Here is a 24,839-nt window from a genome sequence, read left to right as displayed (position 1 = left end):
TTCTGAGCGAGGTTTGTTTTGCCTGGCAGCACTTTTATACAGTGAATTTGACACTATTTCAAAGTGACAGTTTACCAGGATGCTATTTGAAATCCCTGGGGAGAACGCTGCTCTTTACTTGTCTCAGAGTTAATTATTTGTTGAGGTCAACATTCATAAGCGTCCTATTCCTTTGATTGCTTCCATTCTGATAAGTGAGAGCGGGGGGCGGATACGTAAGTGAGCAGTAGTTCACACTTGATCTTATTTCTGAATGCATGTTTGCTTTACAGCGTTTCTTTGCATGTGTCTCGGACTTTTTTTGTACAACCTTTCTTTCTGTGTATCTAGAGTGCAGCCGGACGTTGGTCCCAACACTCCTTTATGCCATGTGTTTCCTGCTCTGCTTCCTTATCACCCTGTTGATGGTGGCGGTGGGTGTGATGTATCGCCATCACCACCATGGGACGTTTCTACCTCGATGCGGGCAGAGCAGCAGTAGCTTTACGGACAATGACGTCAACAACAATGCTAATTCGGGAAGCGGTGATAGAAGTGCCTCCAGATCTGCCCCTCCTCCTCCACCACCACCCCTCCGCCTGGCTGGTGGATCCCATGACCTTCCTCTGCTCCGGTTCAGCCCTCTGACGCCCTCTGATGGATTTGAGGGCCAACCACAGAAGGAGCGTGACAAATGCTGAACTTTGAGTTTCATTGAAAGTACTTGGCACCAGCACTTTTGAAGAATCAGTCTTAATTTAATCAGTTTTATTTTGGTTCATTGTATGTAAAATATAATTATGGTAGTTTAAGAAATTTTCATTTCTGTTTAAAGCATTAGGGTCCTCATTGGTTTGCAAGTATTTGTAATTTTTCTCCATTATGTATGTTCATAATTTTCTTTCATGTAATTGGATCACTTTACAAAAAAAAAATTACTGGAACAGCTTCTGTTGTCCTGTGTGTGCTTGTGCAAGTCAACGCCAGCTTCCTTAAAGTAAGATCTCGTGTAGTTTCTAATGTTCTGGAGTTACCTGAGACTTCCCATGTAAACTACAGTTGGAATAAGAATGAATTAAAAAAAATCCTGCATTTAATTTCTCCACTGTCACTCCTGTTACAGGTACATGTGTGCATCCCTTTTAGGATAAGTCGTGCTGTTTACGCTGGGGGCGGAGCCAAGTTCCAGATTGGAAATGTCATGATGTAATAAGCTTGAAAAGATGACGTCCACTGCATGGTAACGCGGCAGATCAGTTTTTCCTTTGATATCTTTTGAAATTTGGTTTCTTCAGGTCAGGAAAAACAATTTTTGAACTTTTACAGAAAGCACCTTTAAAAGTGTGTGGTTCCCCCCCCCTCCCATTCAGTTCCACAGCACAGTGATTTTGAATCAGGGTCTCTTTCCAATCACAAAGATGGAGTGCTGTAGAACCTTACTTACCAGGTTAATCAATTTTGGTCAAATGGTGGTGGGGGACACAGACCAGGGCTCGGTTTCCCGATAACGTTGCACTTTAGGGCTAAAGACAGTTTAAAGATGCCTTTAAAGCTAGACGGCCTTTCGATTTCATAAAATCGGTGAAATTTAGTTCTGTCTGAAATTTGGTCATTATGATGTGTTTATTTCTGTAATATCTCAAAATATCAGGCCATTCTGTTCTGTGGCTGAGAAGTTATTTAATTTGAGGGGATTAAAGCAAATGTGCATGAAATTGCTTGCTTCATGCAGTCAAGCAGACAGAGGAAGTCCGTGTGCGCGCGCATGCGCAGGTTTACCTTTGAGCGTGCACTGATGGTTCCATCATTGTCACTAAATGAACAGCTGATCTCACAGATGCTTGCTGACTGATATTTATTCTAGTGCTGTCAAGCGGTTAAAATATTTAATCGCGATTAATGTCGCGACAGTCATAGTTAACTCGCGATTAATCGCAATTTAATCGCACATTTTTGTCACATAAAAAAACCATTGTAATTCTCTTATCAGCATAAAGTGAATGGGCTTGCTTTGTACCAATGTGGGTTTTTTTTTTTTGTTTTTTTTTTTTTAATTGCAAAGCATAACACGTCTTGACACAACCACTGCAAAGTGAAACCTAAGCCGAGCACCGGCGCGGGGCTAGCAAGAGAACCATGAGTGAAATGATCTACTGTTGAATTATCCATCTTTTTTTTTTAATCTCCGTTGTTTGTTGATAAATATTGCATTGAATCTGATCTTTACTGTTTCAGCTCACTTAACACATTTTGTACTTTTACACTTTCTGCCTGTTGATGCGTTGCGCTGTCCAATCAGAGGCGGCCAAATTTGCATATTACAGGAAGGATTTCTGGGATAGCATTGAGTTTACAGTTCAGACGGATCTGGCTTCTTTAGACGCTGTCTTCTTAAAACTGAATAAATATTTAAAAAGAGCCAAATGAGCCAGTCTTTTGAACGGCTCTTTTCAAAGAACGGATCAAAGATGATTCCATCAAAGAGCCATAAATCCCAGCTCTACTAGCGCGCCCTGCCCGCACTGGTTCTTTGGGGGGGGAGGAGGGCGGAAGACTGGCTGTGCGGGGCGTGGCATTACAGTCTAGCTGCTATCGGTTTTCTAAGCAAAGTCGCTGTTCCAAGTTCCTGGCAGTTTCAAAAGCTTATGAAAAACCTACATCATGTCAGAGCGTTAATCTCACGATAAAAAAAATTATCGCCGTTAAAATTGAGTCAAGTTAACGCGTTAATAATGCGACATTTTTGACAGCACTAATTTATTCGATTGATATTTCCTGCGTTTCCTTTCCTTTTGTATAGAACATTCTTGCTTTCCGTTACTGTAGTTGATCTTTCATGTTTCATTCGCACACTCATCCATTTTTTCCCCCCCCCCTCCTGTTTCAAATTTGTATCCCACAATGCCTTGTGTGAACGGGGAAAGCCCACCATGTGATGTGGTGCATGATGTAGTATCTTGAATTGGGTCATGGTGAAGCAGGAAGAAATAGTGGAGAATTTAGGGCCATGTGGCCTTAAATTAATTAATTGTTCTATTTAAAAAAAAAAACCTAATAAAATTGGAAGCCTGTGATTTGAATTTAGTAGCTTTTGATCATTAAAGAAAAATAATCAGGTGTCGGGGAAAATTCTTTTCATGACCTACACTTGAAAAATCTGAAAGGCAGTCTAGCTTTAAGTAACGAATGTTGTCTGTGTATGTGGTTTTCCCAAACTAGCTCATAAGGTGTCTTAAGAGCAACTTTTCTGAGTGTCTTTGCAATGCATGTCCTGGACATTGAACTTGATTTTTATACAGTCTATAGATGTGATGTGACCCTAGTGATGGACTGTTTCAGTGTCCTCTTGAAAAAACAATCATGTTTGAGAAAAGAAACATTCACTTTCAAAGCCACTTCATAGTAATGAGGACCTTTTGACAGAAATGTCATGGAGTGAAAAGTACGATATTTGTCTTTTCAAATGTAGTGAAGTTAGTCAGAAGTTTCCAATAAAATACTCAAGTAGAATACAGATACTTAGTGTACTTAAGTACAGTACTCAAGTAAATGTACTTCATTACTGTCCACCTCTGGGAAGGATATAATCACTCTTTACAACTGTGGTGAGCAGAAAAGCATCTCAGCATGCAACATGTTATGTTCCACTCCTGCTAAGAACAGGAATCTTCAAATCAAGAACAAGTTCCTGTTAAAGTGGCTGGCGAGTGTATTACTGAACTGACCAGTGGTGGGTTTCCCAAAAGCATCGTAGCACTAATATATAATCATTAAATGGTAGAGCGAGCACGACAATGAATGTGCGCGCTCTCTCTCTCTCCCCTAGTTAAGATGCTCTTAGTGTTGAGAGGCTTTTTGGAAACCCTGGCCAGGTTAATGATGTTCAATTTTTGTGGTAGACTGTTATCTTGATGAACTAAACACTCAGAGAATGAGATACAAGACAAGAGGAATGTTTGCGTGAATATCTACTCAGCAGTGTTTATTAGCTTGTTTAGCCAAAGTGAAAGACCTCCTTATTTCCAGTGAAATGAATACATATATTTATTAAATCTAATAATCATACATTAATCTCTGGTATCATAGCAGGAACATGAAACGACCTTTTTTTTTTTTTTTTTTTGCAAAGCATGCATTAAAAACAGTCATAGCTGCTTGAAAATAAATAGTATTTCATTCCTGAATACATCTCACTACCATCAGCGTTACTGCATTAGCACTTGCAGGAAAGGTTTTGACTTGATATGAGATTACAGCTTGACAATTATCCAACCAAATCAGATGAGCCACATTGTTGTATTCACTACAGGGTGTATATCATCATTCAACAGTCTTACTATAGTCTTAACTTGCAATAGGATTGAGAGAAGATAAGAAAAGCCCAGCCCAAAATATCACCATCGCTAGCGAAGCAGAAAGCGGAGCGTCTGATCAGGTGTCGCGTGTAGCGACTAAGGGCCATCACACTCAGCAAGGTACTCGGTGTACTCCAAGCCAGGGCAAGCGTCCATGATCATGTCACACCTGCAACAGGGGGGAATAACAATCAGAACACAACATAATGACTGGTGAGCCTCAAACACAAGATCATCATGAGCTAGCAGTATGAGTGAGGAACAAGAAACCTGAAATCGCTTTTCCTGTATAACATTTTAGGAGGGCGGCACGGTGGTGTAGTGGTTAGCGCTGTCGCCTCACAGCAAGAAGGTCCTGGGTTCGAGCCCCGTGGCCGGCGAGGGCCTTTCTGTGTGGAGTTTGCATGTTCTCCCCGTGTCCGCGTGGGTTTCCTCCGGGTGCTCCGGTTTCCCCCACAGTCCAAAGACATGCAGGTTAGGTTAACTGGTGACTCTAAATTGACCGTAGGTGTGAATGTGAGTGTGAATGGTTGTCTGTGTCAGCCCTGTGATGACCTGGCGACTTGTCCAGGGTGTACCCCGCCTTTCGCCCGTAGTCAGCTGGGATAGGCTCCAGCTTGCCTGCGACCCTGTAGAACAGGATAAAGCGGCTAGAGATGATATGAGATATACAGGACACTTTTTTTCATGGAATAAAAACATGTTCTATTCCCTTCTAGCAGGTTTCATTCATTTGGTTCGATAGCATGCAATATTGTTTGCATATCGCTTATCCTACATGTATTACGTCACTCTACCTAATGGAGAATGAGCGTTGAATATAGGTTACAATATTGCATGGTTGTCAAGAAGACGACATGATGTCACATGTCGGAGATGCAAAAGTTCCGCACTAGTGAGTGAGTGACTGGGACAATTTGTAAACAAACATGCCCCCAGGTTTGCTTTGTTAAATACGGAAGATTCTGAGAGAATTTTGAAAGAGAAAGTTGTGTGCAGGGCGGCACGGTGGTGTAGTGGTTAGCACTGTCGCCTCACAGCAAGAAGGTCCGGGTTCGAGCCCCGTGGCCGACGAGGGCCTTTCTGTGCGGAGTTTGCATGTTCTCCTCGTGTCCGTGTGGGTTTCCGCCGGGTGCTCTGGTTTCCCCAACAGTCCAAAGACATGCAGGTTAGGTTAACTGGTGACTCTAAATTGAGCGTAGGCGTGAATGTGAGTGTGAATGGTTGTCTGTGTCTATGTGTCAGCCCTGTGATGACCTGGCGACTTGTCCAGGGTGTACCCCGCCTTTCGCCCGTAGTCAGCTGGGATAGGCTCCAGCTTGCCTGCGACCCTGTAGAACAGGATAAAGCAGCTAGAAATAATGAGATGAGAGATGAGTTGTGTGCATTGAACACCTGAAAGGAATGTATTATTATAATAATAATAATAATAATAATAATAATAATATTGGCTGGCTTTTTTCGTGGTCGATCAGATACATTCCATTCAGCTACTCCTCTTCGACTCGTTCAGTATCATGCTAGCAGAATGGAATATATCTGATAGACCACTCAACACCAGCCAATATCATTTAAATATGTCACTCAGATCCGCGATGCATTTCATACGAAAAATGCGAGTTTTTCAAAACAAGAAGATAAACTTCATATCTTCAAGCCAACATGTGATTTTCTTTTTATTATATCGACACATTCACAAACACAAAGTCCCCAAATTTATCAAAACATTGATTTATCATCGATATCACGAGTGACAGAGATTTACTGTACGTCCCGGTTTTGGTTCTCCATGTCCCGGACGGAACTCGGATGAAAAATATGAGTGACGTATTTCCCAGTAAAACACTCACTCATGTCTATATAATATAATACAGTATAATATAATATACCCCAGCGCTGTTGAAGGTGATGACAAATTTTCCAAAATTTACCAGGTACTGCTGACATCAAATTCAAAATGAGCATATATTTTTCAGAAAATCAATAAAACTTCTGTTACAACATTTGACATGTTGTCTTTTGTATTATTTTCAATGAAATATCGGGTTTCCATGATTTGCAAATCGTCACATTTTGGTTTTATTTAGGTTTCACGCAGTTTTTGGAACTGGGGTTGTATTATGCAATAAACTTTTCGACTGGCATCCACAGTTGAGAGCAGATCGAGTTCTCAGGATGGTGAAGTTTGTCAGAACAGGCCAAGTTAAATGACCATCAGATGTGGCATGTGGTTTTGTAGCTAATCGTTCCATTATTTGGCAGGTAGAACAACTCAATAGAAAATTAATCAGATTATCTCGCTAGCTTTTCAGTGTTTCCATAGTTCACCTTGTAACCAAGCCCAAATGTTACTATCGGATACACCAGAGTATGTTCTTAAATCTATGTTATGCTTGACGTGATTTTTAGCTCATATGGCTGTAGGTCAGGTCAGATGCGATCACGCATTGTCCATCCGTCGTCGTTGTCCATCCACAATTTACAAAACTCGCTACTCCTCCTACAGGATTGATCAGATTTTGATCAAACTCGCATATAACGTTCCCCATGTGGGTGTGCATAAAAGTTGTCGAGACGGTGGCACCACCTGTCATATTTATGATTTTATGGGCGTTTGAAATTTTTTTAGGTGACTCGTCACATTAAACGCTACTCTTCGTAAACTGCTCGGATGTATTCACTGAACCTCACCCAGAAGACTCTAAAGACATATTGCAACACAAATTGTTCACCAGGTGGCACCACCTGCCATGGATAAGGCGACACAGGGGTCGCGTACAATTTCATGAAAATCGCTACTCCTCCTACAGGATTGACTGGATTTCGATCAAACTCTCACACAACATTCCCCAGGTGGGTGTGCATAAAAGTTGTCGAGACGGTGGCACCACCTGTCATATTTACGATTTTATGGGTGTTTGAAATTTTTTTAGGTGACTCGTCACATTAAACGCTACTCTTCGTAAACTGCTCGGACGTATTCACTGAAACTCACCCAGAAGACTCTAAAGACATATTGCAACACAAATTGTTCACCAGGTGGCACCACCTGCCATGGATGAGGTGACACAGGGGTCGCATACAATTTCATGAAAATCACTACTCCTCCTACAGGATTGATCAGATTTCAAACTCGCACACACCAACAGTGGCTGGTATGAGCTCCAGCCCCATTGAAATTGTTTTTTTTTTTTACTTTCTCTACTTACATTCTCTTGATGAATCTGTCATCATCAGCTGGACCTTTGGGATTAGTCCTCCTGCACAGGGTGAAAAAAGCCTTATTATTCACTATACACAAAATATCTAAAAGTAAATTGACAGCTAACAAAAATGTAGCACTAACAGTGTAGGTGAAGTAGTTCTGGCTAAATTCACTAGTGTTTTTAACCACTGATTACTCACTTGTGCTTAAGGATGGTCAAGACACAGCTGATGTCATCAGTGATGTCATCATCAATCAGCTCTTGAAAAAGAGATTAAATAGAGAATTAGTCACTGATTGTTTTTTTGTTGGTTTGCAAATTTATGAAACGGCATGTTATGTGATTAGTTCTCACTGTCGCAGCTCAGGTTGCACAGGTTCAAGGAGGGCTTATTGGGCGAGGCGCAGGCGACACGATCGGACAACTGGAACACTCCATACAGACTCCACGGTCCCTCGACGCTTCTTTTAACATGGCGAATAGTGCCATTGAAGTTGAGCTCTTCAGTTGAATTGTGCAGCATTGGAATGGGGGTGATGGTTTTAGGATGATTGAGAGTTTTGGGGACACCTCTGGGCTTGCGTCGTCCAAGATCCTGTGGAGAGACCTGACTGACGACGCTGGTGTCAAATTGCGAAGTCTCGTCTGCACGGCACACGACTGTACAAAGGAAGGGAAAAGGGAAAATATTAAAGCCGATGGGGTGTTGGTCAAGACCCCATTCATACTGCATCTTTGTTCCTTCTCAACATCTGTAGATGTTTAACTGTTCATGAGATTGCATTGGTGAGGAAACGTTTTGGGATTTTATTGCCTGGGGGGGGAAGGGCAATAACTACCGTCTGTGGCAAAGAAAAGGGCCAAGCAAGAATCAAAAGTGTTTGAAAAAATGAGCAAAATAAATAAAGATGGAACTGAAGGAATGTATTGCTTTCTGCAGGTTATTAGGAAGCTGTTTAAGGTGTTTTAAAGGTAGACGGCCTTTCAGGTTTTTCAAGTGTAGATCATGAAAAGAATTTTCCCCGGCACCCAATTATTTTTGTTTAGTGGACAGAAAGCTACTGAATTTGAATCACAGACTTCCAATTTTATTCTTTTTTTAAAAAAATAGAACAATTAATGAATTTATCTCCACGTGGCCCTAAATTCTCCGCTATTTTTTCCTGCTTCACCATGACGCAATACAAGATACTACATCATGCATCACATCCCGTGGTGGGCTTTCCCCGTTCACGCAAGGCATTGTGGGATACAAATTCGAAACGGGAGAGAAAAATGGAGGGCGTGAGTGTGCGAATGAAATGTGAAAGACCGACTACAGTAACGGGAAGCAAGAAGACGTTATGTTATATACGAAGGAAAGGAAATGCAGGGAATATCAAATTAATAAATATCGGCAGTCAGCAAGCACCTCGGTGTGATCAGCTGTTCGTTTAGCGACAGAATGATGGAACTGTCAGTGCACGCTCAAAGGTAAACTTGCGCATGCGCGCGCACACACGGACTTCCTCTGTCTGCTTGACTGCGCAAAGCGAGTGATTTCATGCACATTATTTGCTTTAATCCCCTCAAATTAAATAACTTCCCAGCTATAGAATGGCCTGATATTTTGTGAGATATTACAGAAATAAACATATATCCCAATGACAAATTTCAGAGGGAACTAAATTTCACTGATTTTATGAAATTGAAAGGCCGTCTAGCTTTAATATGAAGCAGATCATAAATGTAACTTTTTTTTCCAGCAAAAATCACGTTTGGATTTATATTGCTACAATTTATTTTATACTTCCTTTTATATTAAGTCTACAATTGTATGTTTGAACTGAAATATATCTTGTACAAAAAAAAAATTACGTTGGCGTTATTATTGTTGGTGTGGAAAACATTGAATATTATTGTGGAAAATTTGTACTTTGCTCAAGTATTAGTGAACATTTGTTATAATACTCAAGTAAATTCACAAGCAAAGAAACAACTTTTACGTGCCAATTTTTCATTTTCATCTAAAAGTACTTGCTGGGTGTTTTTTTTTCTTGTTAATGCCCACATAGGCAGGATTATTAACCGTGAGCTAACCAGCGAAGCAAATTCTCAAATCATTTTCAAAAAATTACTTTTAAATACTTGAGTATGTTTAAGTGTTGACCCTACAGTAGGAGTGGGTGATATATAGAGGATATTACACTGTGGCGTGAAGATATGAAGTTTATCTTCGAGTGGTGAATGTATATATCACAAACGAGTGAAAATATTTTCAACACAAGAAGATAAACTTCATATATTCATGCCACTGTGTAAGGTTCGTTATATGATACGGACACATCCACAAAAAATACACAAGTTAATGAAAATAATTTTAATTCTGAACCGGTTTGCCATTTTGAAAACATGTGTCTAGTCAGCGGGAAAACACTGGGAGTGACATCATCGTAGTGAAATATCGGGAATTATTATACATACAGGACACTTTTTACATGGAATAAAAACACGTGTTCTATTCCCTTCTCATGGGTTTATTGATGCCATGCAATATTCTTATTCTTTCACTTATTTGGAGAATGAGCGTGCGATATTGTTATAATATCGCACATTGTCAAGACAACATGACGCCACACACGAAGATCAAATGACAAAACTTTGTGTTGCGCATGCGCACGATCATTTCTGTGTCGACCGCGAAAGAGAGAAGACAGCATTAATTCAGTGCTTGGACTAAAAACTAAATAAATAAACTGAAAACTGAAACTAAAGATGTGCTGAACACCCGAAAGGCTCTCAAAATTTCACTAGATATTCTTCACGCATATTTACAAGAGAAAAACATACCAACAGACATTGAAAAACTGGAAAAGAGACACATTAGAGATGTAAAACTTCCACGCTAGTGAGTGACTGACAGTTTGTACATAAACATGGCGGCGAGGTTTGCTTCAAAGTAACTTTGAACTTCAACTGTCGACCTGGATAGAGCTTGTATATAAGTTGGGTTGTTGTTCAGGTTTTTTGGACTTGGACCATTTTTATTGTTAGAACTTTGTACATTGGATTGACAGAACATTGAACTACAATCCATCAGAATCAGCATTCAATATCGGTAAGTTACCGCCCTGTTCTTAACTTTTTGTAAAATCTATAACTGTTCCATTGAATATGTATCTCATCTCATCTCATCTCATTATCTCTAGCCGCTTTATCCTTCTACAGGGTCGCAGGCAAGCTGGAGCCTATCCCAGCTGACTATGGGCGAAAGGCAGGGTACACCCTGGACAAGTCGCCAGGTCATCACAGGGCTTGAATATGTATGTATAATAATAATAATAATAATAATGGCGGGGCGGCACGGTGGTGTAGTGGTTAGCGCTGTCGCCTCACAGCAAGAAGGTCCTGGGTTCGAGCCCCGGGGCCGGCGAGGGCCTTTCTGTGTGGAGTTTGCATGTTCTCCCCGTGTCCGCGTGGGTTTCCTCCGGGTGCTCCGGTTTCCCCCACAGTCCAAAGACATGCAGGTTAGGTTAACTGGTGACTCTAAATTGAGCGTAGGTGTGAATGTGAGTGTGAATGGTTGTCTGTGTCTATGTGTCAGCCCTGTGATGACCTGGCGACTTGTCCAGGGTGTACCCCGCCTTTCGCCCGTAGTCAGCTGGGATAGGCTCCAGCTTGCCTGCGACCCTGTAGAAGGATAAAGCGGCTAGAGATAATGAGATGAGATGAGATAATAATGGCTGGGTTTTTTTGTGGTAGGGGAGAGCGGGGTAAGATGAGCCACTTTTTACATTTTTCATCATAACTACATGTTAAAGCCATTTTTGCTTCCAGTCTACACACCATACCAAATTTCAAAGTGTACTGTTACTATCTGAGCAAAAAATAATTGATAAGCTCTTATGGTTAGAGTGATATTACCTCTTGAAAAAAAAATGTCAAGTGGCTCAACTTACCCCATGCACGGGGTAAGATGAGCCACTGTGTGGGGTAAATTGAGCCAACACAAAACATGTTAGGTTAACAAAGTAAACAACTTTTATTATTAGAAATGCAATCAGTGAATCAAGTCAAGTCAATCAAGTGGGGGATAGGGCCGTTGCATAGAGAAGGGGAGATGAAGAGAGAGGTGATAGAACGAGATGGGATAGGGAGGGATAGATAGATGGATAGAGAAAGAGATATGCGTAGATAGATAGAAAGAGGGATGGTTAGAGAGGGAATGAGAGATATACTATATTATAGAAATTACTAAAACAGTAGAACAGTGCCAAAAAATCTTATTTCTTTCAGAAGGTTAAAACATTGCTAAAACATGCAGCAATCATTCCATCAATCATTTCATCATTATTCAATGTTCCAAGCGTTCAAATTGCAAGGGAACACCATTTGCCTCTCCCTCCGTGCTGTCCCCCCAACAGTAAAGGGGCGGGGCAATTTTTTCACAATATCCTGTCTTGACAGGACAGCCTCATCTTTCTCTTTGAAGACAAAGGTTGGCTTTCTTGCAGAGCCATGGCATGACCGGCTTCTTTTGAGAAATCTTGCCTCTATTTCGAAGACATCCAATTTGATTATCAGGCCAATGAAGAAATGCACTTTCTTCTTCCCCGTGAATTTTGCCACAACATAATCCCCCACATCTAACAACTGGTCTTCCTCATCTGATGTCATATATATATATATATATATATATATATATATATATATATATATATATATATATATGTTGTTGTTGTCATATATGACCAGTAAATGTGAAAACTTAAGTGTCATCCATATTGGGTAAGCTCAGCCACCAATGGGGTAAGTTGAGCCAGTGGCTCAACTTGCCCCACATCTAATGGCTCATCTTACCCCATGGCCACCATTTTGTAGAAAAATGCTAATAAAGGGGATTAGGCTAATCAAAATTATTTTTATTAGCATTCATATCATAGCTTAGAAAGCCACTAACTTAACCCTAATGTGTCTAAATATTATTCTACTTTTGTCTTCTCTAAATCATCTTCACTGTGGACAAACATGGAATTGACTTAGAAAGCACGAAAACACATTTTTATAAATATGTCCCTCACCTAGTTTGACATGTGGTGCTCCTCTCCACAAGTGTAAGTAAATGGTCCCGCCCCCCTTTGAATGTGGTCACATGGTCACATTTGTTTACTGTTTCTTAGAAACAGGGGGTGGCTCATCTTACCCCCTGGCTCATCTTACCCCGCTCTCCCCTATATCAGATATATTCCATTCAGCTACTCATCTTCGACTCGTTCAGGATCATGGTAGCTGAATGGAATATATCTGATATACCACTCAAAGCCAGCCAATATTATTTAATTATTTTTTTCATGGTGCGGTTTTCATCAAATCCTGCGCTCTGATTGGCTGGCGAGCAGGTCCGTATCCTACGGTACGGACCCCAGTTATGGACCCCGGTTATGGACCTCTGGCGACTCGCTCGTTCACAACAACAACAAACATAGTAGCAATTTTTGGCAACATTTATCTTTTTTTATAAGATTTATTTATAAGATTTTTATCAGAAATCTTAGAAATTTTTGCCAGCATTTCTCAGCATAATAGCATTAATTTTACAGCATGGATAGCGATAATGACAGTGTTCACAGCGAAAGCGAGTTTTACTACCCTGAGGAAGAAGAAATAAAAGAAAACATTTCAGGAGAAAGCTAAAAACCTGTAACTGCTGCTAACGCCGAGCAAAAACATGGCTGAATCCTGAATGACTCAATTTTGTATAAATAGGGGACTACATAGGCGGCAAAATGTAGTTTTTGTTTTCCTGCCATGGAAGTGCACTTGTATACCGAGGAGGAAGCCATTTACATTACAGCCGTGAATGAGGATTCAAAATGGCGGCTCGGCTCGGTTTTCCCTTTCGGGTGCTCTCGTTTTCTGTTAGAATTTGGTAAAGAAAAAAATAAATATATTATTTACCAGCTTAAGGTCGGTCTGTATGGTGAAATACCATGACCTCGGCCTTAAATACTGACCTCGGCCCAGAGGGCCTCGCTCAGTACTTTCAAGACCTCGGTCATGGTATTTCACGATACAGACCTCCCAGCTGGTAAATAACATATATATGTCACTCAGATCTGTGATGTATTTCGTCTGAAAAATATGAGTTTTTCAACACGAGAAGATAAACTTCATATCTTCAAGCTAACATGTGATTTTCTTTTTGTTATATCGACACATTCACAAACAAAACGTCCCCAAATTTATCAAAACAGTGATTTATCATCGATTTCACGATATCATGAGTGACATATAGAGATTTATGTCCCAGTTTTGGTTCTCCATGTCCCGGATGGAGCTCGGATGAACAATACGAGTGGTGTATTTCCCAGTAAAAGACTCATGTCTGTATAATATGATGAAAATATCACATCACAATTCTCAAAGGCGCCTCTGCAATACATGATATGTATCACAATATATAAGCCTGTTCGCTTGTTCATTCAGTTCCAGCAGTACAATAGTGTTGCATTTAAATATGGTGATTTATATTAAAATGTCGAGGAAAATAATGCATTTAAACATTTATATATTTATATAACACGATGTCCCTGAAATCTCAGGAAAACATATCGTCACATTATTTATCCCAATATCTATATTGTGTTGTCGTATCACCCAGCTTTAGTAGATACTTTCTGACTTAAAGGTAGATTTTAGACGTCAATCTTTCGCTCCGTACTTCTGCTTTTTGCTTGGTACCATTTTGAGAGAGTATTTTTTTGATGTACTTTTACTTAAAAACAATTTCTCTGTACCTTTTTCACCTCTTGCTCAACTTGGCCAGGCTTGAATACATTTTTATTCCATTAGCCGCTATTTTTTATTTATTATTTACAGCCAAGTGCAACGATTTACATCCCAATTGGTCAGAATGAAGAAGACAAAGCATTAGGAATTCACTTAAGATCTTTAGTGCGTTAGATTTGTTTTTTTAATAGTATCTTCAGTAAGCGGTACATTTCTTTTTTCCTCCATTAAAAAAATAACACAGCCAAAGTTTGTACTGGTATCTCTTAATTGTAGATCGTAAGCTTTCCAGCAGTAGTAGTCATTATATGTTCTATAGTTCTATAGTAGACTTGCTTAATTATCATTGTATCATGGCAAATAGAGGTCAGATATAGAGTTTAAAATATATCTCTATATATCCAGTCCTGTGTATAAGTCTCAGGCAGATGTAAAGAAATGCTGTCAACCAAAAATGGCTGAAAAAATAATGAAATGAAATGTTTCAACGTTAAAAAAATACTATAAAAAAGTAATCAGTAAGCTATAATAACTGAAACAAAGTCAGTATTTGGTGTGAGACGAAATTTCCTTTGCTTTAAAAAAAAAAATAGTAGTCTGAGGTACCGTACAATGAGTGCAGTTTTATGTGGAAATGAGCTGTAGGTTTTACTGAGCATCTTACAGAACCAGCCACAGTTCTTCTGGACACTTTGACCGTCACACTCGCTTCTTCATTTTGCACCCAAACAAATCCCAGTAGCCTTCATTATGTTTTCTTTTTTAATCTGAAAAGTGGTCTGTTCTTTTGTAATATGCTGCTTGGATACAAACTTTTTTAATTTCGTGCTGGAAAACTAACGAACGTTTGGAAGTCTAAAATGGTTTTTTGTCATGTTTTGACTCGATAATGTCGAAGTCATAAATTAGAAATTGATAAAGTTTGTATTAAAAAAACAGGGTGCCCAGACTTTTGCACAGTACTGTATATATGCCTTTATAGTCTTGAACTCACTCTTTGCCACCAGGTTTTCATGGGATGGCACATCTTCAGGTACAGTCGACATCAGTTGCTCCACCAGCTGGCATTTGGGAATCACCAGGCAGTGACTCACAATGGGGGTCAGGAACAGCAGAAGCGCCAACATCTCCAATCCGACACGGCTCCAAACTGCAGACTGTGTGTGTATGCAGAACCTTACTGATGGTTTGGTTTGTGTTGTCTGCTGTTTATTGTGTCCTGAGCTTATATGCCACTGGGCTTAACAAAGGCTCCCAGGTCATGTGACATGCAAAATATTGTAAAATGATGATGATCTCATGCTACTTTGCACAAGCAGACTCACCATCCAGAAGGAGAAAAGAAAAACAAAGAAGAGTTTGAATGTCGTTCTTTGTGACCTAGTTGTGAAAATAAAAGACTCTTCATTGTTTGAATCTTGTTTTCATCTCATCTCATCTCATTATCTCTAGCCGCTTTATCCTGTTCTACAGGGTAATCAGGGCACAAATCCAACGTGCTTCATTTTTACCTTAGATACAACATTTTTTTTGACCTGGTCACGGTGAAACACATTGGAGGTTTTACTTGCCCAATGGGATCGCTAATGTATTTATGACTTATTCACTATATATACTATATGGATCTCTGATTAATGCCCTCCTTGCCCGGTCTGTGAGTTTTGGTGGGTGGCCTTCTATTGTCAGGTTTGTAGTGGTGCCATATTCTTTCCATTTTGCTATAATGGATTTAATGGCGCTCCCTGGGATATTCAAAGTTTGGGATATTTGTTTATAACCCAACCCTGATCTATACTTCTTCACAACTTTGTCTCTGACCTGTTTGGAGGCTCCTTGGTTTACATGTTGCTTGCTTAGTAGTGCTGCAGAGTCAGGGTCCTTCCAGAACAGGTTGATTTATACAGACATCGTGTGACAGATCATGTGACACTTTGATTGGATCTTAATCAACTAATTATGTGACTTATGAAGTGAATTGGTTGGACCAGCTCTTATTTAGGGGTTTCATATGAAAGGGGGTGAATACTTATGCACACTCCAGATTTCTGTTCCATCCATCCATCCATCCATCCATCCATTATCTGTAGCTGCTTATCCTGTTCTACAGGGTTGCAGGAAACCTGGAGCCTATCCCAGTTAACTATGGGCGAGAGGCAGGATACACCCTGGACAAGTCGCCCAGATTTCTGTTTTTCATCTTAATTATTGTTTGTGTCACAATGAAAACAACAACCACAACAATTTTCACCTTTAAAGTGGTTGGCATGTTGTGTAAATCAAATGGTGCTAACCCTCCAAAAAAGCTTGTAATGCAACAAAACAGGACAAATACCAAGGGGGGTGAATACTTTTGCAAGACACTGTATGTATACATAATAATAAAATACAAATAATCATTAAAAACTACACTTAAGTAAACAGTTAGTAAGTCATTCTAATAAATAATATGATTAAAAAACCATAATGTCAAAAATAATAATGATAATGTCGATAAAATAAATATTTAAAAAAAAGAAGAAGAACAAATCCTAATTATTTACTATGAAGGAACTTTTCACCAGTCTTTTAAATTTCTTAATAGTTGACAATGATTGAATGTGATCCGGTAAAGAGTTCCAGCTGTGTAGACACAAAATTTGAGCTCTGAACAGACCCCAGTTCATGTCGGATTGAAATGTTCTCGGTATTTTTGTATTGTGCGTGTTATAGTTGTGGAAATCTGTGCCTTTAGAGAAACTTGATGCACTCAAAGTCTTTGTTGAACATACCATCCCAGATTTAGTCCACATTTGCTGTTATAATATCCTTCAATCGGGGTGGCACGGTGGTGTAGTGGTTAGCGCTGTCGCCTCACAGCAAGAAGGTCCGGGTTCGAGCCCTGTTCCCGACGAGAGCCTTTCTGTGCGGAGTTTGCATGTTCTCCCCGTGTCCGCGTGGGTTTCCTCCGGGTGCTCCGGTTTCCCCCACAGTCCAAAGACATGCAGGTTAGGTTAACTGGTGACTCTAAATTGACCGTAGGTGTGAATGTGAGTGTGAATGTGTCTATGTGTCAGCCCTGTGATGACCTGGCGACTTGTCCAGGGTGTACCCCGCCTTTCGCCCGTAGTCAGCTGGGATAGGCTCCAGCTTGCCTGTGACCCTGTAGAACAGGGTGAGATGAGATATCCTTCAATCTTCTGGGAAGGTTTTTCATCAGATTTTTGGGTGTGGTTCTCGGGTTTTGTGATCATTCAGCGACGAGAGTGTTAGTAAGATCAGGCACTGATGTTGAGTGAGGAGGTCTGGGGTGCAGTCGGCGTTCCAGTTCATCCCAAAGGTGTTCAGTGGGGTTGAGAGGTGTGTGCATGTAGGTAAATTCAGCCACAGTGATATCCTGCCACTTACACTCACCGGCCACTTTAATAGGAACTTGGTCTTGATTCTAAGATGGAACCCAATGTGTTCTTCTTTCTGCTGTTGCATACTGAGATGCTTTTCTGCTCACCACGGTTGTAAAGAGTGATTATATGATTGTATTACTATATCCTTCCTGGTAAAAAAAAAGCTTGAACCACAAATCTGTCCAGCCCTGTGATGACTTGGCGACTTGTCCAGGGTGTACCCCGCCTTTCGCCCGTAGTCAGCTGGGATAGGCTCCAGCTTGCCTGCGACCCTGAAGAAGGATAAAGCGGCTAGAGATAATGAGATGAGATGAGATGAGATGAGACAAGCTCTTGATTTGTATCTGCATGATTTGATGCACGTCAAGGAATCGGCTGATCAGAGAACTGCATCAAACGGAATAGCAGGTGGATGTAGGGGTGTTCCTAATAAGGTGGCCGGTGAGTGTCTAAGAATTTTGTTAACGTTTTACATACATGAAACGTAATGCCTTTGGTTTGTCCTCAGTAATTACATTCCTTGTGAACGTGTAACAGAGGAAGGAACATTCCTGTATCACCATGAATATTCTTGAGATTTAAATCAAAGGTGATTTTTTTTCCTGTTTTGTTAGTGCTCATCGGTTTTGGATCACATTCCAATCGGTTTGAAATCACATTTAATTTGTGGATAGAGTTTTTGTTGTTAGATTTAGTTCTGGCACAGATTTAGTACACACTCAAAATGTCATCATCATCATCATAATCAATATCAAGGTCATCAAAAAGCAGAGCAAGAGAGAGCCTGTGGTTTGAAGGGAATGCAAATGTTCAAACAATGTGCAAATGTTCAGAGCAGGGTGTCATGTTGCAGGGTATAAACAAGGCTTGGTCATGGCACTGGAGCATGGTCTGAGGGAAATGGAGAAATGCAAAACAAAGACATGTAAAAAGGGCATTTTAAATGTTGTGTCATTGGTTGGTGTTCAAAGTTCAAAAAGTTCAAAGTCCCTTCCTGTGCCAGGACCTGATGTTCCCAGGCAGTCTCCCGTCCCAGTACTAACCAGGCCCTTGTGGTGCATTGGGTGGCGCTGATCTCCGTTTCTTTAGTCCTTGGCCTCTTGTCTATTACATAGCTAGGGTTACAGTGGGGGGAGGGGGGCTGGTCCTGTGGTAACCGTGAGAGACTCACATCTATATTGTGGTGCCTCACCAGATGGCAGTAGGTGCCATTTTTATGATGATCTTTGGTATGAACCGACTGTGAGTAGAACTCACAATCGCCTGGTTGAGAGGCGGACACGCTATTGGTTGTTGTCGTGGTTATCATCACTGCCGAACCTGATTCAGGCTTGAGGCGAATGTTTGGTTGACTTGGCCAGTATTGCAGCAGTAGGGTGGCTGGTTCCTTTCTGCACACACACACACACACACACACACACCTGGGGTAATTTAGAGTATCCAGTTAGCCTAACTGCATGGGGAAACCAGAGCACCTGGAGGAAACCATACATGCAGATTAGGTAAAATACCCAGCCACTGGGGTTCTCCAAGCCAGTGCATACTTAGTGTTAGGCTTGTAGTACTCGAGTCCGACTCGTGCCCTAATTTTAAGGACTCGTGACTTGACTTGGACTTGAGCACTGATGACTCAGACTTGGATTCGGACTCGTAAATTGAAGATGAAGACTGATTTTTTTTTCTTCATTTTTTGTAACATGCCATAATAATTTGGCATAAGATATTTATATCTGGGCGGCACGGTGGTGTAGTGGTTAGCGCTGTCACCTCACAGCAAGAAGGTCCGGGTTCGAGCCCCGTGGCCGGCGAGAGCCTTTCTGTGCAGAGTTTGCATGTTCTCCCCGTGTCCGCGTGGGTTTCCTCCGGGTGCTCCGGTTTCCCCCACAATCCAAAGACATGCAGGTTAGGTTAACTGGTGACTCTAAATTGACCGTAGGTGTGAATGTGAGTGTGAATGGTTGTCTGTGTCTATGTGTCAGCCCTGTGATGACCTGGCGACTTGTCCAGGGTGTACCCCACCTTTCGCCCGTAGTCAGCTGGGATAGGCTCCAGCTTGCCTGCGACCCTGTAGGACAGGATAAAGCGGCTAGAGATAATGAGATGAGATATTTATATCTACATTAATTTTTATACTCATTTCGTGAAAAAGTGTCATACCTGTGCGCCTTGGTGCGTGCATCAGATAGACTCTCAGGCACACTCCGGACAGCATGCGCGCCAAGCGGACTCTCTCACATGTGCCATAAATGACTCGCACCTGCACAGGATTAAGGCGCAATCAGCGCGCTGATATAAAAACTGTGAAAATGCACTTACTTTGCGAAGTATTGAGTTGCGTTGCTGACACATTACTGAGCCTTTTTTCCTTGTTTGGTTTCCTGATCCCAGATTTCCTGTTTCTTGTCTTTGATTCTGCCGAGTCTACGATAGCCTGTTTGTGCCTCACTCAACCTATCGCCTGTTTCACTGTTTTACAATTTCACCTGCCGTTCTGGATTGTTTACGCGTCTTCACTTGTATTAATAAACACACCTTGTGCACTTACATCCATCTCCCAACCATCTCTGACAGAATACTTCACACTCCCTGATAAAGAGAAGCACATTCACCTGTTCATACAGCATGTTCAGGAACAAACTAATATTAATGGTGCTGAAACAGCCACCGTCAAATGGTGCAGTTGGAGTCTTGTTCTCGGACTTGACTCGGATCAATAGTGGATTTGACTCGAATTTTTTTTTAAATGACTTGGAATTGGGGCAGCGCGGTGGTGTAGTGGTTAGCGCTGTCGCCTCACAGCAAGAGGGTCCGGGTTCGAGCCCCGTGGCCGGCGAGGGCCTTTCTGTGCAGAGTTTGCATGTTCTCCCCGTGTTCACGTGGGTTTCCTCCGGGTGCTCCGGTTTCCCCCACAGTCCAAAGACATGCAGGTTAGGTTAACTGGTGACTCTAAATTGACCGTAGGTGTGAATGTGAGTGTGAATGGTTGTCTGTGTCTATGTGTCAGCCCTGTGATGACCTGGCGACTTGTCCAGGGTGTACCCCGCCTTTCGCCCGTAGTCAGCTGGGATAGGCTCCAGCTTGCCTGCGACCCTGTAGAACAGGATAAAGCAGCTAGAGATAATGAGATGAGACTTGGAATTGACTCGAAGTTTAATGACTCGACTACAACACTGCTTAGTGTCAGTCCCAAGCCTGGATAGATTGGGGAGGGTTGTGTCAGGAAGGATAAACCTATGCCAAATCAAATATGTGGAACAAATCCCCTGTGGTGACCCCTAACAGGAGCAGCCAAAAGAAGAAGATATATGTGTGTGTGTGTAAATATTATACTTGGTAAAGCTGTACCTTAACACATACATTAGAAGTACTTTGGGCTTTAAAGCTCATAGGCAAAGGTTTTCAATTTATGCACATTTGAAACTTTATATGTTAAAAAACCCTCTGTAATTTTCCTCTGGTCCCAAGAAGTATTGTTAATAAGTAATAATTAAAATAAGTTAGCGCGGATTGTGGTGAATTTTTGCTCGCGATTTTCATGACCACTCGGCGCATGACGTCATTCAAGGCAAACAAATCATTTGAGTTGAGTCCACTTCACTTTATTTGCATTGCCATTCGGCTTGAGTGCAGACGTGCATTCAGGAATTTCCAAAGAAAAACCATGCCTTGTTGTGCAGTGAACTGCAATAACGGGACCGGTTCAGGAAGAAGTTTTTACCTTTTTCCGAGAGAGGAGAAGAGGCGGAGAGAGTGGATTGTGCGCGTGAAGCGAGAGGGTTGGCAGCCAGGTAAATATGCCACTCTGTGCTCCGATCACTTCGACGACGATTCATTTTTGAAGAATCCCCATCTGTTGGAGAGTTTAGGTGTCAGTGTCGGACAGAGAAGGCTCAAACCTGACGCTGTTCCGACAAAATTCGAACACAAAATCAAGCAGTCAAAGAAGAAACAGAGCAGCAACGCTCAAGCAAAAAGGAGAAGGTTGGAGGTAAACATTTTTACCTTTGCTTGCAATTGACAAGTCAAGAATCCTGAGGGATCCTGTACAATCATTGTGGAAATGAGACAAAAGGGATATTTCCTCGCTTAGAGTCGGCTATAAATAGTATAATGCTTGTATAACTATTAGCAATATATTATATTGCCAATATAAACAAATTCACGTTATATTATGTGTGTGCCCGTGTGCGCATCAGTGGGTGGCCCCATTAAATGCCCTGGTATATGTTATTATTGAATTGTTGAAAATTAGCCCTGTATGTTTCTCTCCAGCAAAAAATTGTATATTTATAAAGTGGTTAAATAAATGAACCTCCTAATTGTAAAAATATTTGCCATTACTAAGTAAAATTTGAAAATTTTGTCAGGTTCTGGAAGATGCCCTAACATCTTCAAGACAGAGTGGCAATAACACGGAGTCGACAGATTCTTCTGGTGACAATGCTGATCTCCCCACTGAAGAAGATCTTGAGATGGCAGGGCCATCAGCAGCTTCTTCGTCTGTCTATGTGCAAATGATATCAAATATATGAGTGATTATGGGCGCAGTTTAGATTCAGTTCATACCATAAATCCCAAGCTTCTGCCAAACCCATGTAAATAGTTTTTGTTATGTATTATTTTGTTTAATGTTGTTATGTAGCTTGAATCTCTTTGAACAGCAGGTAGTGTATTGTCAAAACATTGTGATAAGCCTATTGTAACAGTGGGTGGCCAACTGTGCCTTATTCAATATGGGCTTGAAGTGCTTGAATGACTTTGTATTTCCTGAGGTGAATTAGTACCAGCTGTCGACAGGCGCTTGTCAGAACAGGCTTACCCTTTTTATATTGTTGTAACTGAAAAATATACCTCATTTAAGTGCAGTTTTTGATTGCAGAGTTTTTCAGTATTGGGTATTTGTTTTTGAAAAAAAATAATTGATAGATGAGATGAGATGAGAGGTCAGGCCCAATATATCGACACTGGGAAATACCACGGATGGCAGGCTAAGGGCCTCTGCATGCTCTTGCGACAAGGCTTTCGCAGATAGCTTTTCGCAGACAGTTGTAATTTATTGTTGAGCGGGGAGTAATAGGCGTGCTCGATGTTATTCACCGCCACAACACAAGGGGGCGCGAAGTCGCGAAATCGCTAGGAGTAGTTGGTGGGTGTGGTTAGTGGAGTGTTTATCCTCCGGTTACTTATAATGACTAGAACTGGAGTCGTATAGATGTACGTACTTCCTCACTTCCTCGATCAACCGCTCTTCGTGCTGCTCCATCTTCGCTCGTGTTTTTAAAAATGGCGATCGTGAAAACAAACCAAACCGGGAAAGTAGGGAAGTGGAAGTGCGTGTACAGCGGATGTAGAGTGGACCAATCAGAGCCCTCTTGTCTGCGACGCTGTCTGCGAGGCTTCTGCGGTGGTCACAATTTTTGGGAGGTGCGCGCAGAGCGTCTGCGAGGGTAGGAGGGCTACGCAGACGCTATCTGTGACGCCATCTGCGAGGACTGGGTTGTCAGCATAAATTGGCCTTAATGTGGCCTACCGGCGCACTGTCCAGTAATCGTTACCTATATCCACTAGGGAGGGCGGATTAATTATTCTTCAAAAGGGTTCTTATTTAGTATTACAACGAAAGTAAGAATTTATCATAACTACCAGGATAAATCGTTTGGGCGCGAGTCTTGTTGAGGTCCGGAGTCACCGCGATCAGAGTCAGCCGACTCGCTGTCCGATTCCGAGGCCGCACGGTCAAACCAGTGAGCCACATTCACCGATTGCTTCACAACGACCATAGGTTCATACATATATGGTTTCACCTCTCGATATTCAATTTGGAGAGTTTCTACTTCAAAATCACTATCGTTTCAGACATTTTACACAACCTCTCATGACCAAAGTCCGTACACATGTACTCGGTTCGCAAGTAAACACAGAACTGCTCCCAGTCTGTTTGCCTTGAATCAGGGGTCATCAAACTATAGCCTGCGGGCCAACTCCGGCCTGCCACCCCCTTTTGACCAGCCCCCCAGCTCCTCTGTCCCCCACCACTTGAACCGGCCCTATGAGGCAATCCCCAAAAGTGGTCATGGCCTATTTTTTTAAATTGCTTTTTGGCAAATAATAACATGTCTGCATCTTGTATTTTGTTGATTTTATCAATTAAAATTGATATTTAGTTGTAAAATTAACTATTCATATTTTCCGAATTTTCGTCATATGCTCGCGATCAAGCAGTGACAGGCAGCGCACACGCAGAGAACTGTCAGTGTTCAGGACAGCAAAATGGCTAGCGGTCAGCGAAAAGCTGACAGAGAGTGCAGAGTTTTTAAAGAACAGTGGACCACCAATTATTTTTTCATTCGGTGTAAGGACTGTGCAGTTTGTCTTGTATGTAAAGAAAGTGTGTCGGTTTTCAAAGAATATAATCTGCGTCGTCACTACGAAACCCTCCACAAAGAGTATGCTAGTTTGCGAGGGCAAACAAGAGAAGACAGGATTCGGAGGATGAAATGCGGACTGGCTGCACAACAGAATGTATTCCTTCGCCAAACCCAGATCAACCAGGCTGCTGTCCGAGCTAGCTATAAGGTAGCTCACCTACTAGCTACCCATGGAAAGCCGTTTACTGATGGGGACTTTGTTAAAGTATGCATGCTTGCTGTGGCCGAGGAGGTGTGTCCCGACAAGAAGGATGCGCTCAACGCGGTGAGTCTCTCTGCACCTACTATGACCAGGTGAACCGAAGATTTGGGGGACAACGTGTATGACCAGCTGAATGAGAAAGCGTCAGAATTCGAGATGAGATGGATGGATGAGAGCAATGATGTGCAGGACACAGCACAACTGCTGTGATCTATTGATCTATTGCTCATATTATTATAATTTCACTGTTTTTTTAAATGTATTTATTTTATAGGCCTATTTATTTGACCTTTATTAAGTGCTGCACACAATTATTATTAATATTATTAATAATATCAACAGGCCTACCTACAATTTATAATTTTCCACTCACCTTTGCCAGTGTCAATCACCTCAACTAGGCAGATGTTTCTTACCTTGACAGCTTTGATGTTATTTTTATTAGAAAATAAATAAATGGAACATCTGTGGTATTTCAAATTAAAACAAAGTGTGAAGACTCGATTACTACTTTTGCAAAC

At 41.4% G+C, this 24,839-nt stretch overlaps 1 protein-coding gene across 1 annotated transcript; it reads right to left on the bottom strand.

The window, feature by feature from the left end:
• Nucleotides 1-3,934: 3,934 nt before the first annotated feature.
• LOC132866795 (uncharacterized) lies at nucleotides 3,935-15,521 on the bottom strand. The gene is made up of 5 exons (XM_060899573.1): nucleotides 15,303-15,521; nucleotides 7,895-8,200; nucleotides 7,740-7,800; nucleotides 7,544-7,594; nucleotides 3,935-4,503 (listed from the first exon to the last, which is right to left on the bottom strand). Exons 1-5 carry the CDS (start codon nucleotides 15,433-15,435, stop codon nucleotides 4,431-4,433), a joined length of 624 nt encoding a protein of 207 aa, XP_060755556.1. The 5' UTR covers nucleotides 15,436-15,521; the 3' UTR covers nucleotides 3,935-4,430.
• Between the last annotated feature and the right edge of the window lie 9,318 nt (nucleotides 15,522-24,839).

The sequence above is a fragment of the Neoarius graeffei genome, chromosome 18, assembly GCF_027579695.1.
Source record: "Neoarius graeffei isolate fNeoGra1 chromosome 18, fNeoGra1.pri, whole genome shotgun sequence".
Lineage (NCBI taxonomy): Eukaryota > Metazoa > Chordata > Actinopteri > Siluriformes > Ariidae > Neoarius > Neoarius graeffei.
Note: the sequence above shows the minus strand (reverse complement) of the source record. Positions and strands in the feature narration are given on the sequence as shown.